Consider the following 12480-nt stretch of genomic DNA (forward strand, 5'->3'; position numbering starts at 1 on the left):
CCCCACTCCTACCCGTGATAGTAGGCGCAGTTACCCGCAGTGCTGGGGATGAAGGCCATGTCCTCCAGAAGCAGGGCCTGTCTCCCTAGCCTTTCCTCTGGTCCCCTGGGGCTGATTATTTCCAGCCATGGCTTTCAATACCCAAGGGCTGGATCCTGCCTATGGGCTCACCCTCTGGAGTGGGGAACCTGCTCCTGGGAGAGCCCCGCTTTGCCACAGGGCACAGCTCTGCAGGGTGACTGCCAGGCACAGGGGGGTCTCCCCTGCTCCTCTGAGCCTGGGAGGAAGTGCTGGGATCCAGCCGGGTGCCTCGGTCCTGTGACAGCCCCATAATCAGCACCTGCCCGCTGAGCCAGCCCAGATGCTGCCGGAATGTGGCTCTGCCACCACCCGATACTGTAGGAATGTCCGCGGGTGGGGAAGGGGCGGGCTGGGGCAGTCTTGCCTCCACCATCCCCCATCCCCAGCATCCAGCAAGCAGCTGCCTGCGCTCCCCATCTAGGCAGGGGTTCCCTGTCCCTGGACCTGCAGTCCTCTTTGCAACCCTGGGACGGGCTCTGTGTGTCCCGGCCCCTTGGGGTGTAAAGAGCTGCCTTTTGTCACCTCTCCTATTGCCACCGAGCTGGGAAATGGGTGATTTGGGCTGAGACAGGAGCATATCCAGTGGGCTTGGGGTGCTCAGAGCGAAAGTGATGCTCCTGCAGCATGGGGTCCGTGCTGGGGGCTTTGCTCCAGGCATGGGTGCCTCCTTGTGGTGCTCCACGCCGGGTCGTCCGCTGAACCCTGAGTCCCCACCCTGCTTGGTCTGTGCATCTCCCAGGCTGATGATCCCCACTGCTGCTTCGGCCAGCCCCCTGCTGTGACCCCGGGGAGGTGGTGATGGAGGGATTTAGGGGAGCCCCCAGGTTCCTGGCCTACCCACGTGCCTTCACAGTGCAAAGTGGCACTGACGCAGTCCTAAGCTGCCAGATCACGGGTGACCCCCAGCCAAGCATCATCTGGGAGAAGGACAAGACCCCGATCGAGCCCTCAGGCCGCTTCCACATGGAGGCCAAGGGGGACCTGTACAGCCTGCTGGTGTCCCACACCACCCCCCAGGACAGTGGGCTCTACATCTGCAAGGCCAAGAACAGTGTTGGTGAGACCTATGCTGCCGCCACACTCAAGGTGGAGGCAGGGAAGCCCCAAGAGGAGGAGAGATGCTCAGGCAGTGAAGCACCTTCCTTCCTCGTTGCCCCCTCATCCACACGGGTGTGCCGGGGGGAGGATGTGATGTTTGCCTGCAGAGTGTCTGGGCAGCCCTGCCCGGTGCTGGAGTGGGAGAAGGATGGGCACAAGCTCTCTGATCTCTTTGAGAGCAGCCACTTTGCAGTGGGACAGGAGCCAGAGGACTGGCACTTCCTGAAGCTCTTTGGTGCTCGGCCCCCCGACGGGGGGGTGTATGTGTGCCGGGCACGCAGTGGCTCCCGGGAGGCCCTGGCTGCTGCCGTGCTTCTGGTTGAATCCCGGGCATCATTGGATGGGCTCCCCAATGGTTCTCCTGCTGATGGCCCTGAGCCGCCCTCGGAGAGGCAGCAGCGGCGGCGGCACACAGCAGAACGGCGTGCAGGACCAGAGACCTGGGTGCCCAATGGCGTGGTGCCGGCCGGGGTGCCAGGGGCCAAGGCATTTGCCGTGAGCGTGGGGAAGCATGCCAAGTTTCGCTGCTATGTTACCGGCAAGCCCAAGCCAGAAATTGTCTGGCAGAAGGACGGTGAGCCCCTCGCCCCTGGCCGCAGGCACCTTGTCTACGAGGACCGGGAGGGCTACTTCATCCTCAAGGTACTGTACTGCAAACCCCAGGACCAGGGGCTGTATGTCTGCACTGCATCCAACACTGCCGGCCAGACCCTCAGCGCAGTGCAGCTCCACGTGAAAGGTAGGAGAGTGCCCAAGCACTACTGGGGGCGGCCAGGTACTGGGGGGGTCCAAGGCTTTTCATCTGTCAGGGATGCATCTGTGTGTGAGCCCAGCATCCTTGGGGTCCCTCCTGTCCTGTGCAGCTGGGGTCACCCCAGGCTCCTCCGGACAGAGCTGTGGGCTGGAAGCAGGGGATGCTGGGCTCTCTTGGGAGCTGTGTCCCCCTCCGTGCCCCTCTCTCCTTGAAAACAGAAAGGTGATGTCTCTGGAGGGCTGCGGGTGTCCAGCCACGAGTGGGGAGCGGTGACAGTGCCTTGGTGACAAATTCCCCTGGAAGTGCTGAGTGGTTTTGGCGGGCAGCCCTGCAGGGCATAGCTCCAACTGTCTGCGCTGGCAGCAGCCCCATCCCCCAGAGCCACCCTAGCAGCTGGGGACAGCCTGCAGCCGGGGTGACCTGGCACCTGGTGCATCCCCTGCTGCACCCCACTGCTCCCCTCTGCTGAGATGCCTGCTGGGGCATGCTGGCATGCACGCTCCTGTGTCCTCCAAAACTCCCTGCTGAGATGCTGGGGTCACCGCCAGGTCTCCCCAGGCCCTACCCAGTTTCTCCCCGCTCTGGTTGATGTCCTCCCTGGAGCAGTGTCTGTCCCACGTAGGCTAAGGAGAGGAGGACAGAGAAGGGCCAAGGGCTCAGTGGTATTTGTGAGCTGGGAATTCCCTGAACAAAGGGCTGCCGGGGCGTGCCATGCCCTGCACGCTCTCAGCACGCATCTCACCCGGTGTCAGAGCACCGGCTGCAGTTCCAGGTGCAGCTGGCAGATGTGGAGGTGGCAGAGCAGGAGGATGCCGTTCTGGAGTGCCAGGTGCCGCTGGAGACCATCCCCACCGCCTGGTACCTGGAGGACAGGGAGCTGCAGCCCAGCCACAAGTACGTGATGGAGGAGCGAGGCGTGGTGCGGCGCCTGACCATCCGTGATGCCCGCACTGATGACGACGGCATCTACCTCTGCCAGATGAAGGACAAGGGGCGCAGCATCGCTGAGTTGTCTGTCCGAGGTGCGGATCAGGTCTCTGGTGGCATGGCTTTGCCTTCCTATTCCCCTTCTCGCCGGGCTCCGCACCGCCCCCTGCATCTGCTTTCCCACCATTTAGCCGTGGTGCCTGCTGCTGCCTCTACTCAACCAAATACTGCTCCTCCTCTCTCACACCGCAGGGAGCCCACCCTGCACCCCAGCATCCCTCTCCAGCCCTCATGCATCTCTTCTCGTAGGGATGATCGTGAAGCGGCTGCCACGGAAGCTGGATGTGATGGAGGGGGAGAATGCAGTTTTCTGTGTGGAGACACGGGAGGCAGTGGAGGGGACCTGCTGGAGCCGGGATGGGCTGCAGCTGCGGGAGTCACCCCACACTGTGCTGAAGAGTTTTGGCAGGACACATCTCCTGGTGCTGGTGCATGTCACCCGCCAGGACGTGGGCATCATCTCCTTCACTGTTGGGGAGTCGCAGACGTCCTCCCAGCTCCGAGTCAAGTGTAAGCCCCAGGCTCGGACGGGCTCTGTGTCCTCCGTCCTGCCCATTCACAGCGGGTGACAAGGGGGAGAGATGGGATGGGCACCCACTACACTGGGGACATGATGCTGTGATGGCTTTTTGGGGAAGGGAGCTTTTAGCAAGGCTGCAGGGCCCCAACTTCTCTGGCACTTACAAACGCCTGTAACCAGCGCCACGCTACATGGGAGAAAGGCCATCCTTTCCATCCTCTCCATCAGAGAGAGGATCCCCAAAGAAACAGGCTGTGTAGCCCCACTCAGCCCTTCTGCCACTCTGCCGGGAGCCTCACTGCTGCCCCCAAGCAGGCAACACAGGCTGTGACTTGCAGGTGTGAAGCGTGACCCTCCAAGCACACCGGTGGCAGCCGAGATGAGTGTGGCTGAGAGCAACGCAGCCCTGCTGGCCTGGTGCCCTGCGCCCGACGCCCACCTCCGCCCCCCCAGCCGCTACCTGCTGGAGCGGCGGGAGGTGGCGGGGGGTGAGTGGGTGCAGTGCCTCGCCACCGACCTGCCTGGCCGCATGCGGGTGCTGGGTGACAGCGTGCCCCGCGAGGCTGACTACTGCTTCCGTGTCTGCGCCACCAACGAACACGGCAGGAGCAGCCCCGTGGAGTTCCCTGGCTCCGTGCATCTCGGTGAGGGTGCCCCACCTGGCTGCTGGCTCTCCCCAGAGCCAGCCAGGATGTTGTGCCATGGCACACTGCTGGTTGTTACCACTGGGGCTGAGTCCAGCTGTGCTCCAGCCCCGGCAGCTCACCTGGAGAGGGGTCTGCAGGATGTGCGGGTGCAGGACGGTGAGGATGCTCGGTTTTCCCTGGAGCTGTCGGCCATGGTGAATGGCACTTGGTTCCTCGATGGTACCAGGCTGGGCGAGGAGGAGGAGGCATGTGGCCGGTGCAGCGTGCGGCACCATGGGATGGAGCACTCACTGCTGATCCGGGGAGCACGGGTGGCTGACAGTGGCGCCCAGGTTACCTTTGTGTCTGGTGAGGTGCGAGACTCAGCCACGCTGCACGTACAAGGTGAGCAGGAATCTTGCCCTGGGGTCCTGCTGAGAGAGGAGCAGCAGGGGCTCTCATGTTGGAGGATGCTTCTCACCCCTCTGTGATGTCTCTCAGCCCCACAGGTCCATATTGCTCCAGTGCCCGAGGCTGAGCGGCTCCGGGAGTTGCCGGCAGGGTTGCCCATGCTGCTGGAGTGCCAGGTGTCCCCCCCAGGTGCCCCTGTCCGCTGGCTGAAAGATGGCGAGGCCGTGCCCCTGGATGACGTTATTGCAGTGCAGGCAGAGGGCTGTGTGCGGAGGCTGCTCCTCCGCTCAGCGGGTCCCCTGGACACTGGCGTGTACACCTGTGATGCTGGGGATGATGCCGTGAGCTTTGTGGTGACAGTGACCGGTGAGCTGGGGACCAATGCAGGAGCCTGGACCTCATCACCTGACAGTGCTCCTGCCCCTCTTCTCGCCTCCATGATGGGGCTGAAAACTGCTGTCAGCCAGGTGCCTGTGCTGAGCCCCACATTATCCCTGGCAGAGGCACCGGTGAGGATCGTCAGCTCCAATGAGGAGGCCCCCCACACCTACATGGTTGGGCAGCGTGTGGAGCTGTGGTGCCAGCTGTCTCGCCCAGCAGTCCCGGTGCACTGGTACAAGGATGGGGAGGAGGTGGAGGTTGGAGAGAGCCTGGTGCTGGAGCAGGAAGGGCCACGGCACCGGCTGGTGCTGCCCTGCGCCCGGCCACAGGACACAGGAGAATTCGTCTGCGATGCTGGTGGGGACTCTGTGTTCTACACCATCACTGTGGCAGGTGGGTGTGATGCAGGAGGACTGGCAGGGTCACACCTTTTGGGGCTTTCTTTGGTGGTGCAGGATGTCACAGCATGTGTAGCTGTCAGCATTGTTGTCATTTGCTGCTCTGGGGATGCTCCTCAGAGATGCTCTTACTGGGTCCTCACCAGCACGTCGGTCAGTTTGCCGGGGTCTTTGTGACAGCTCTGGTGCGTAAAGCCACCCAGACTATCTGGCAAAGGGGACAGTTTGCTCTGCTGGTCCAAAATGCTCAAGCACCCGAGGGCATCCAGCACCTCCGTGCCTGGGTGCTTGCCGGTCCTCTGCCCTGGTCAGTAACCAAGTCCTTCTCTGAGGTCCTAAAAATAGGGGGCCCAGCACCTGGCATGGGGTCACTTGCAGCCAGACATCTCTCTGAAAGACGGTGTTAATTGCTGAGCTGAAAATTAGTGGTTGCCTGGAGACTGACAGTTGGGTGGTGTTTGCTGGGTGGAAGCAAGGGATGGTGTCCCACAGCGGCTGCCCCAGCCATGGAGTGGCTGCTGGCATCGCTGGCTGGCAGAGGATAATGAAAGCTGAAAGTGAGTGAAAGACTTCCCGTTGCTGGCCCTGAAACCCACAATTCCACAACCACAGGAAGGTGACTAGGGGCAGAGCTAAAGCCCAGTTAAAAGGTTCCGTGACCACAGCGGTAAAGCCTCTCCACAGTGTTAATAGGTGGCAAAGGGGCCAAAGTTGATGGCAGGGGATGTAGGAGTGAAGATGGGATGACTGATGGGAGATGGTGGAAGAGTCAGTGAAGTGATGACTGCTGGGAGGGTGAAAAAGGGAGGGGGTTTTGTGTGATGAAGGCAAAATCACCAGTGGGAAGGACAGGCAGTGTGGGCTTTGGGCAGAGGCAGGAAGCATCACCTGCCTCATAAGGGTAAAGGGCATGGAGAGCTCGGCTTCCTTAGGGTGGGAGAGGGGAACACCATCTGCTGAAGCTCAGCTTTTCGGCAGAGCAGCTTTGCATTGCTTCAGCAGAAGGGTCTTAGAGAGGGTTTAGCCATCGGTGTCACTGGCGGTGCTGGAGATAGGTGCCAGGAGGCTCAGGCTGGCATCTCTCTGGCACAAGTGCCGGGCTGGCTGCTTCAGTCAGCACTGTTGTGGCACGCTTGGGCTTCCCCGAGGCATCCCAGCTATCCGCCATGGACTGTTGCAGCACAGAGCCTGCCTGCCTCAAGCCCTGCCACCCCCACACGCTTCTGGGTTTTCGAGCAGCTGCTGCACACTGGGGCTTCATCGCAGCTGGCGATGGGGCTGGGGACAGCGGTGCTGCCCACTGAGGGCTGGCACATCGCCCCCTTCCTCACTTCGGTGCCATTCAACATCTCCAGCTGCACTTCAGTGATGTGATTGCTTTTAGCAGGCCCAGGGAGTCAGGCAGCCGCTGCGCGTTTGATCAGGGAGCCGGGCGGATGCGGGCTCAGCGTGGTGCAGATTGAGTGCTGCAAACTGGCGCCACTCCGCTCCCATGTGCTGCAGGGCTGCAGTACGCTGATGAGCTTGGGCATCGCGGCTGGAAGCTGTCTGGGAAGTTTGCAGCCCAGACACCCAGCACGGGGCAGCTGTGGGCCGTGAGAAGGGCAGGTCGCTGCCCAGCCACTGGCGGCATGCTCCGGTGCCAGGTGTGCCCTGTGCCCTCCCAGAGCCACCCATGGCAGAGTCCAGCCCAGCTACAGCCCACTGCAACGCACATGGCTGGGCAGATGGTGTTGGCTGTGGCAGGTAGGGTCACATCCTGACCTTGTCCCAGGAGAGAGGAGGGCTGGTCACCTAAAGCTTGTACTGGGAGCCCCTCTGCCTTTAGAGATTTGACTCAAGTCAGTGGGGGGACGTGAGCAGTGGCACACATTTTGTGTGTAACCCATTAACAGTGTTTAGTGAGCACTATGATCTGGCATGCGGTCCTGGGCCCTGGTGAGCTGGAGGGATGGGGCTGCTGGCCCCAAGCTAGCCACATGCCTACACTGCAGTGTCAGCAAATGCCAGGCCAAGACAGAAGCACCAGCCAAGACCTGGTGGCCTCCAAAATGGGGATACAGGCAGAGGGGTGGGCACCCCCTGGTAGGGCAGCCACAGGGGTTAGTGCTGGTAACACAGATGGCAATTAGTAGTGCTGGGGCTCATTAATGAGGTGTTTGCCTACCTGCATCCCCACTCCACATCCCTCAGCTCCATCCTGGGGCAGCAGGGCAGATATCATGGGCACAAGGGCACAGCAGCAATTTATACCCAGGTGAAAGCCAGGTGTCCCTCCTGGGTGTGGTGGGTGAGGAGAAGACAGAACCCAGGGCAGGGCAGCCCAGACTCTTGTGGATGAGGTGGTGCCTTCCAGCCTTAAAGCCAGTGAGCCAGTGAAGCCACTACTCCATGCTGGGCTGTGACTGCCACCATCACCTGCTCTGGTCTTTACATCCTGTCTGAGCCCCACATTATCCCTGGCAGAGGCACCGGTGAGGATCGTCAGCTCCAATGAGGAGGCCCCCCACGCCTACATGGTCGGGCAGCGCGTGGAGCTGTGGTGCCAGCTGTCTCGCCCGGCAGCCCCGGTGCACTGGTACAAGGATGGGGAGGAGGTGGAGGTTGGAGAGAGCCTGGTGCTGGAGCAGGAAGGGCCACGGCACCGGCTGGTGCTGCCCTGTGCCCAGCTGCAGGATGAGGGGGAGTTCGTCTGCGATGTCGGCGGGGACTCTGCTTTCTACACCATCACTGTGGCAGGTGGGTGCAATGCAGAGCTACATCCCTCTCATCCTCCTCCCTCTACCCCAGCTACCTGTTCATGCTGCCATCCCACTAGCAGCTGCAGCATCTCAGGTGCCCCATGCCTCCTCATGAGCGGCTCCTTGCCCATGCCCCTGGGCTGGAGAGGGATGCAGGCAGGGGCAGGTCATCTGCTCTGTCTCCTCCTACAGCCTTGTGCCATGCTGTCCCACCACACCCCAGGGCACAGCCATGCTGCCTGCCCATAGGTTATGCCACCTCAGTCCTGGTGCTCCCTCACCTTTCAGCTACCAGCACTGCAGGGCTGGGATGACCCTGGCCACTGGCCCCCGGGGCAGGTAGGATGGAGGCCAAGTGACACAAGGTCTTGGTCCTCTCAGCCCCGCAGGTCCACATTGCCCCAGTGCCTGAGGCACAGCAACTCCAGGAGGTGCTGGCAGGGCTGCCCCTGCTGCTGGAGTGTCAGGTGTCCCCCCCAGATGCCCCTGTCCACTGGCTGAAGGATGGTGAGACCGTGGTCCCAACTGAGGTCCTGACCATCTGCTCAGAGGGAAGCTCGAAGAGGCTGCACATCCTCGCAGCCGCACCGTCCCACTCGGGGACATACACCTGCGATGCCAGGGATGATGCCACCAGCTTCAGGGTGACTGTGAGAGGTGAGCTTCCCGGGCAGTGCCTGTCCTCATGTGGGGCTCACCCAGCGTCGAGGCTGAGGCACACCATGTGTCCCTTGGCAGAGGCGCCGGTGAGAATCGTCAGCTCCAATGAGGAGGCCCCTCACACCTATGTGGCCGGGCAGCGCGTGGAGCTGTGGTGCCAGCTATCCCGCCCGGCGGCCCCGGTGCACTGGTACAAGGACGGGGAGGAGGTGGAGGCAGGAGAGAGCCTGGTGCTGGAGCAGGAAGGGCCATGGCACCAGCTGGTGCTACCCTGTGCCCAGCCGCAGGACGCAGGGGAGTTCGTCTGCAATGCCGGGGATGTGTCTGTCTCCTACCACATCTCGGTGGCAGGTTGGTGGCACAGCAGGGTTGTCCTGTGAAGGGCAGCATTACCCCGGCTTTGTGCCATGGGGTTCCCAGCCCTGCTCCCTGCCCTCAGCATCGTAAAGGAGGGGGTTCAGCTGCATCACCCAGGGGCTGGTGGGTGCCCCCCTCCAGCCATGCTGGGCTGGCACTGCAGGACTGATGCACCTGCCCTACAGCAGCTCCTGCTCCTTTGTACTGGGGTGAGAGGCTGTAGCATCCACGCAGCCCCTTGGGGACAGGGACACAGGTGACGGTAAGTAGGGACAGCAGAGGCAGGAGCGATGCAGAGAGCAAGTCTCACACCCTTCCTCCACATCCCTGTCAGAACCGCCAGTGAGGATCCTGCACCCTGCACAGCGCTCGCTGGAGCTGCCAGTGCAGGTGCCAGGGCGCGTGGAACTGCGGTGCAAGCTGTCTGTGCCGGATGCACCCGTGCGCTGGTTCAAGGATGGGCTGGAAGTGGATGAGACTGACAACCTGCTGCTGCTGGCAGAGGGGCCCTGGCGCTGCCTCCTCATCCCCAGGAGCAGCGCAGAAGATGAGGGCGAGTACATCTGTGAGAGCAAGGATGAGGCTGTCTCCTTCGATGTCAAGGTGTCAGGTAAGTGGGAACCCAGGAGCAGGGAGACGCTGATGGTGCTCTGGCCACAGGACTGGCTTCTCCATGGTGATGAAGCCAGTGGGTGCCCACCCCCTGGCCACCCAGCACAGGTGCTCACCTGGGGCTGGCAGCAGGGGCATCCCTGGGGCCACATTGTTCCCGTGTTACTTTATGTAGCAGCCATGTCATCCTTGCAGAGCCACCGGTGAGGATCCTGCAGCCCCGCAGACCTCTCCCTGTAGTGACAGTGTCCCCGGGGGAGACAGTGATGCTGGACTGTGAGCTGTCCCGTGCAGATGCTCCAGTGTTCTGGGCCAAAGAGGGCACCAAGCTGGAGGCTGGGGGCAGCCTGGTCCTGGAAGAGGAGGGTGCCCACCGCCGCCTGGTCATCCCCACGGCCCAAGCTGAGCACTCGGGAAAATACATCTGCACTGCTGCCGATGACACAGTGACCTTCACTGTCCAAGTGTCAGGTGAGCAAGAGGCTGTGGGGAGAGCCTGGGGGGGTTGCTGGGTGCACGCTCTCTAGTGACTCCAGCTCTGTTGGTGTTGGGTGCTGCAGATCCACTGGTCAGGATCCTGGAGAGGGACGTCCTGCCGACCCGCCGGCTTTGCCGGGCTATGGAGGACCTGGTGCTGGAGGTGCACCTCTCACACGCCCACAGGGAGGTGAAGTGGTACAAGGACGGAGAAAAGCTGCAGGACACGGGGCATGTGCGGCTGGAGGAGGACGGGGCACACCGCTCCCTTGTCGTCCTGGGTGCCACGGGCAGGGACGCAGGGGAGTACCTGTGTGACACTGGTGATGACAGCATCGTCTTCTTTGTCACTGTGGAAGGTGAGTGGAAGGTCCGGGGGGGGACGGCCAGAGGGGCGAGGACTGAGGTGGGTCCCTGGCTGCTGCCAGACTTGTGTGAAGCTGGGCTGGGTGTCAACAAGCATGGGGAGGCTGGTGGGGGACATGCAGGGAGCAGGCTGTCCCCATGCAGGGTCTCTGTGAACACCCCTGCACTGCCCAGCTGCAGACAGAGGAGGTTTGAACAGGATCCAGCCATTGCAGCACCCAGCACAGGCTGCTGCTCCTGTGGTGACAGCCCGTCTCTTCAGTCCCAGAGCCACCGGTGACCATTGTGGGCAGCACAGGCACTGTGGAGCACCACTGCCTGGTGGCTGGAGAGGACCTGGTGCTGGCTTGTGAGCTCTCCCGGCCTGATGCCACCGTGCGCTGGCTCCGGGATGGCCAGGAGGTGCAGCCGGGTGAGCGGGTGCAGGTCAAGGCCTGCGGGGTGCTGCGGCAGCTCACCGTCTGTGGGGTGCAGCCCAGTGACGCAGGGTGCTACGTCTGCGATGCTGCCAGTGACTGCATGGTGACAAGCGTGGAAGTGTTGGGTGAGCTGGCAGGAACTCAGAGCTTCTGGGACCCCCCAGCATGGTGGGATCATGCCACAGCCCTGGGCGAGGGGAGGGGACGCCTCTGTGGCAGAGGCCAGGGTGCAGCATGTCAGAGGAGGACAGGACCCCTGTCCCCAATCTTGCAGGACCCCTTGGTCAGAAAGGAACATGTCAGGGTCATGGCAAGACATGTCCCTCCCACCTCCCCCAGCCAGGGGCTGGTTAAATTTAGCCTTGGCCATCTCCCAGGTGCCGCTCCTCCTGCTTCAGCTGCCAAGGTCTGAGCTCAGCCTGGACCTTTATCAGCTGGAGACAGAGGGTTGGGCAGGGTGGGAGAGGGTCTGGTGCAGGCAGGTGTCCCAGCTCACCAGCCAGGCACTCAGGATGGGGAACACACTGAAATTAACGGCCCCCAACCCAGCAGCTGAGCTGCCTGTGCAGGGAGGGATGCAGGAGTGATGGGCTCTGCCACCATCTCTGCCTGGATCCTCTTCCCTAAGGGGACCTTGAGCTGCCAGACCCTACCAGCCAGCACACCTGCCCCACTAGGACCCCCGACTGATCCCATTGCGACCCCCAGCCAGTCCCACAACAATTCCCAGCCACTCGCAGAATCCCACAACTGGATGTACCATCAGTCCCAAAGCCCTCCTGCTCCACGGTGATTCACTGTGGGCATAATCACCACCTCTCTGCTCACAGTGGTCCCATCCTTGTGCTGCCCCGCACTGCAGGGACACCTCTGAGCCCTGCCTTGTCCCCTGCACCCCCCCAGCCCAGCCTGTGCGCATTGTCAACAAGGAGGAAGCACAAAGCCCGCTGGAGGTGCTGGAGGGGGACAGTGTGACACTGGTGGCCCGGCTGTCCCCAGAGACAGCAGCAGTGCAGTGGCAGAAGGATGGACAGATGCTGTGCTCGGGTGGCCGGCTGCTAGTGTGCAGCGAGGGCCCCACACGAAGCCTCACCATCAAGCAAGCAGAGCTGGGCGACGGTGGCATCTTCCTTTGTGATGCTGGTGATGACGAGGTGCATTTCATGCTGCACGTGAAAGGTGAGTCTGGAGGCATCCCTCACCCATGCCAGGGGGCCCTAGACCCACACCGGGATGCTTCATGCCCCCATCCCACACCGGTGCTACCGGCAGGGGCATGGCTGAGCCCAGTGCTCCCCCGGTGCAGAGGCACCTGTACTGTTCGTGAACAAACGGGAGGAGCAGGAGAAGCTGCTGGTGCTGGAGGGTGGCAGTGCTGTGCTCTCCGCTGTTGCCTCCACGGACCGAGCCAACATCACCTGGCTGGGCCCGCAGCGGGCAGCGGTGGCCGGGGAGCGCTGTGAGCTGCGGCAGGACGGCCGCGTGCACAGCCTCATTCTTCACAACGTGGCCAAGGAGGACGCCGGCACCTACACCTGCCTCTCCCCCGAAGACCAGATGCAGTTTGACTTGAGCGTCCGAGGTAGGGGGGG

The 12480-nt window shown here is 62.4% G+C and overlaps 1 protein-coding gene across 1 annotated transcript in view; it reads left to right on the plus strand.

The window, feature by feature from the left end:
- Positions 1 to 879: 879 nt before the first annotated feature.
- Positions 880 to 12480, plus strand: part of OBSL1 (obscurin like 1) — a 15314-nt gene continuing 3713 nt past the window's right edge. Inside the window, exons 1-15 of the mRNA XM_026852801.1 lie at positions 880 to 1918; positions 2686 to 2955; positions 3170 to 3430; positions 3779 to 4084; positions 4193 to 4471; positions 4568 to 4843; positions 4979 to 5251; positions 7723 to 7995; positions 8736 to 9008; positions 9349 to 9624; positions 9822 to 10097; positions 10187 to 10462; positions 10732 to 11013; positions 11792 to 12067; positions 12195 to 12470. Coding sequence (XP_026708602.1) covers positions 880 to 1918; positions 2686 to 2955; positions 3170 to 3430; positions 3779 to 4084; positions 4193 to 4471; positions 4568 to 4843; positions 4979 to 5251; positions 7723 to 7995; positions 8736 to 9008; positions 9349 to 9624; positions 9822 to 10097; positions 10187 to 10462; positions 10732 to 11013; positions 11792 to 12067; positions 12195 to 12470 — 4912 coding nt within the window. The remainder of the gene's footprint in view (positions 1919 to 2685; positions 2956 to 3169; positions 3431 to 3778; positions 4085 to 4192; positions 4472 to 4567; positions 4844 to 4978; positions 5252 to 7722; positions 7996 to 8735; positions 9009 to 9348; positions 9625 to 9821; positions 10098 to 10186; positions 10463 to 10731; positions 11014 to 11791; positions 12068 to 12194; positions 12471 to 12480) is intronic.

The sequence above is a fragment of the Athene cunicularia genome, assembly GCF_003259725.1.
Source record: "Athene cunicularia isolate RWA chromosome 7 unlocalized genomic scaffold, athCun1 chr7_part1, whole genome shotgun sequence".
Classification (NCBI taxonomy): Eukaryota; Metazoa; Chordata; class Aves; order Strigiformes; family Strigidae; genus Athene; species Athene cunicularia.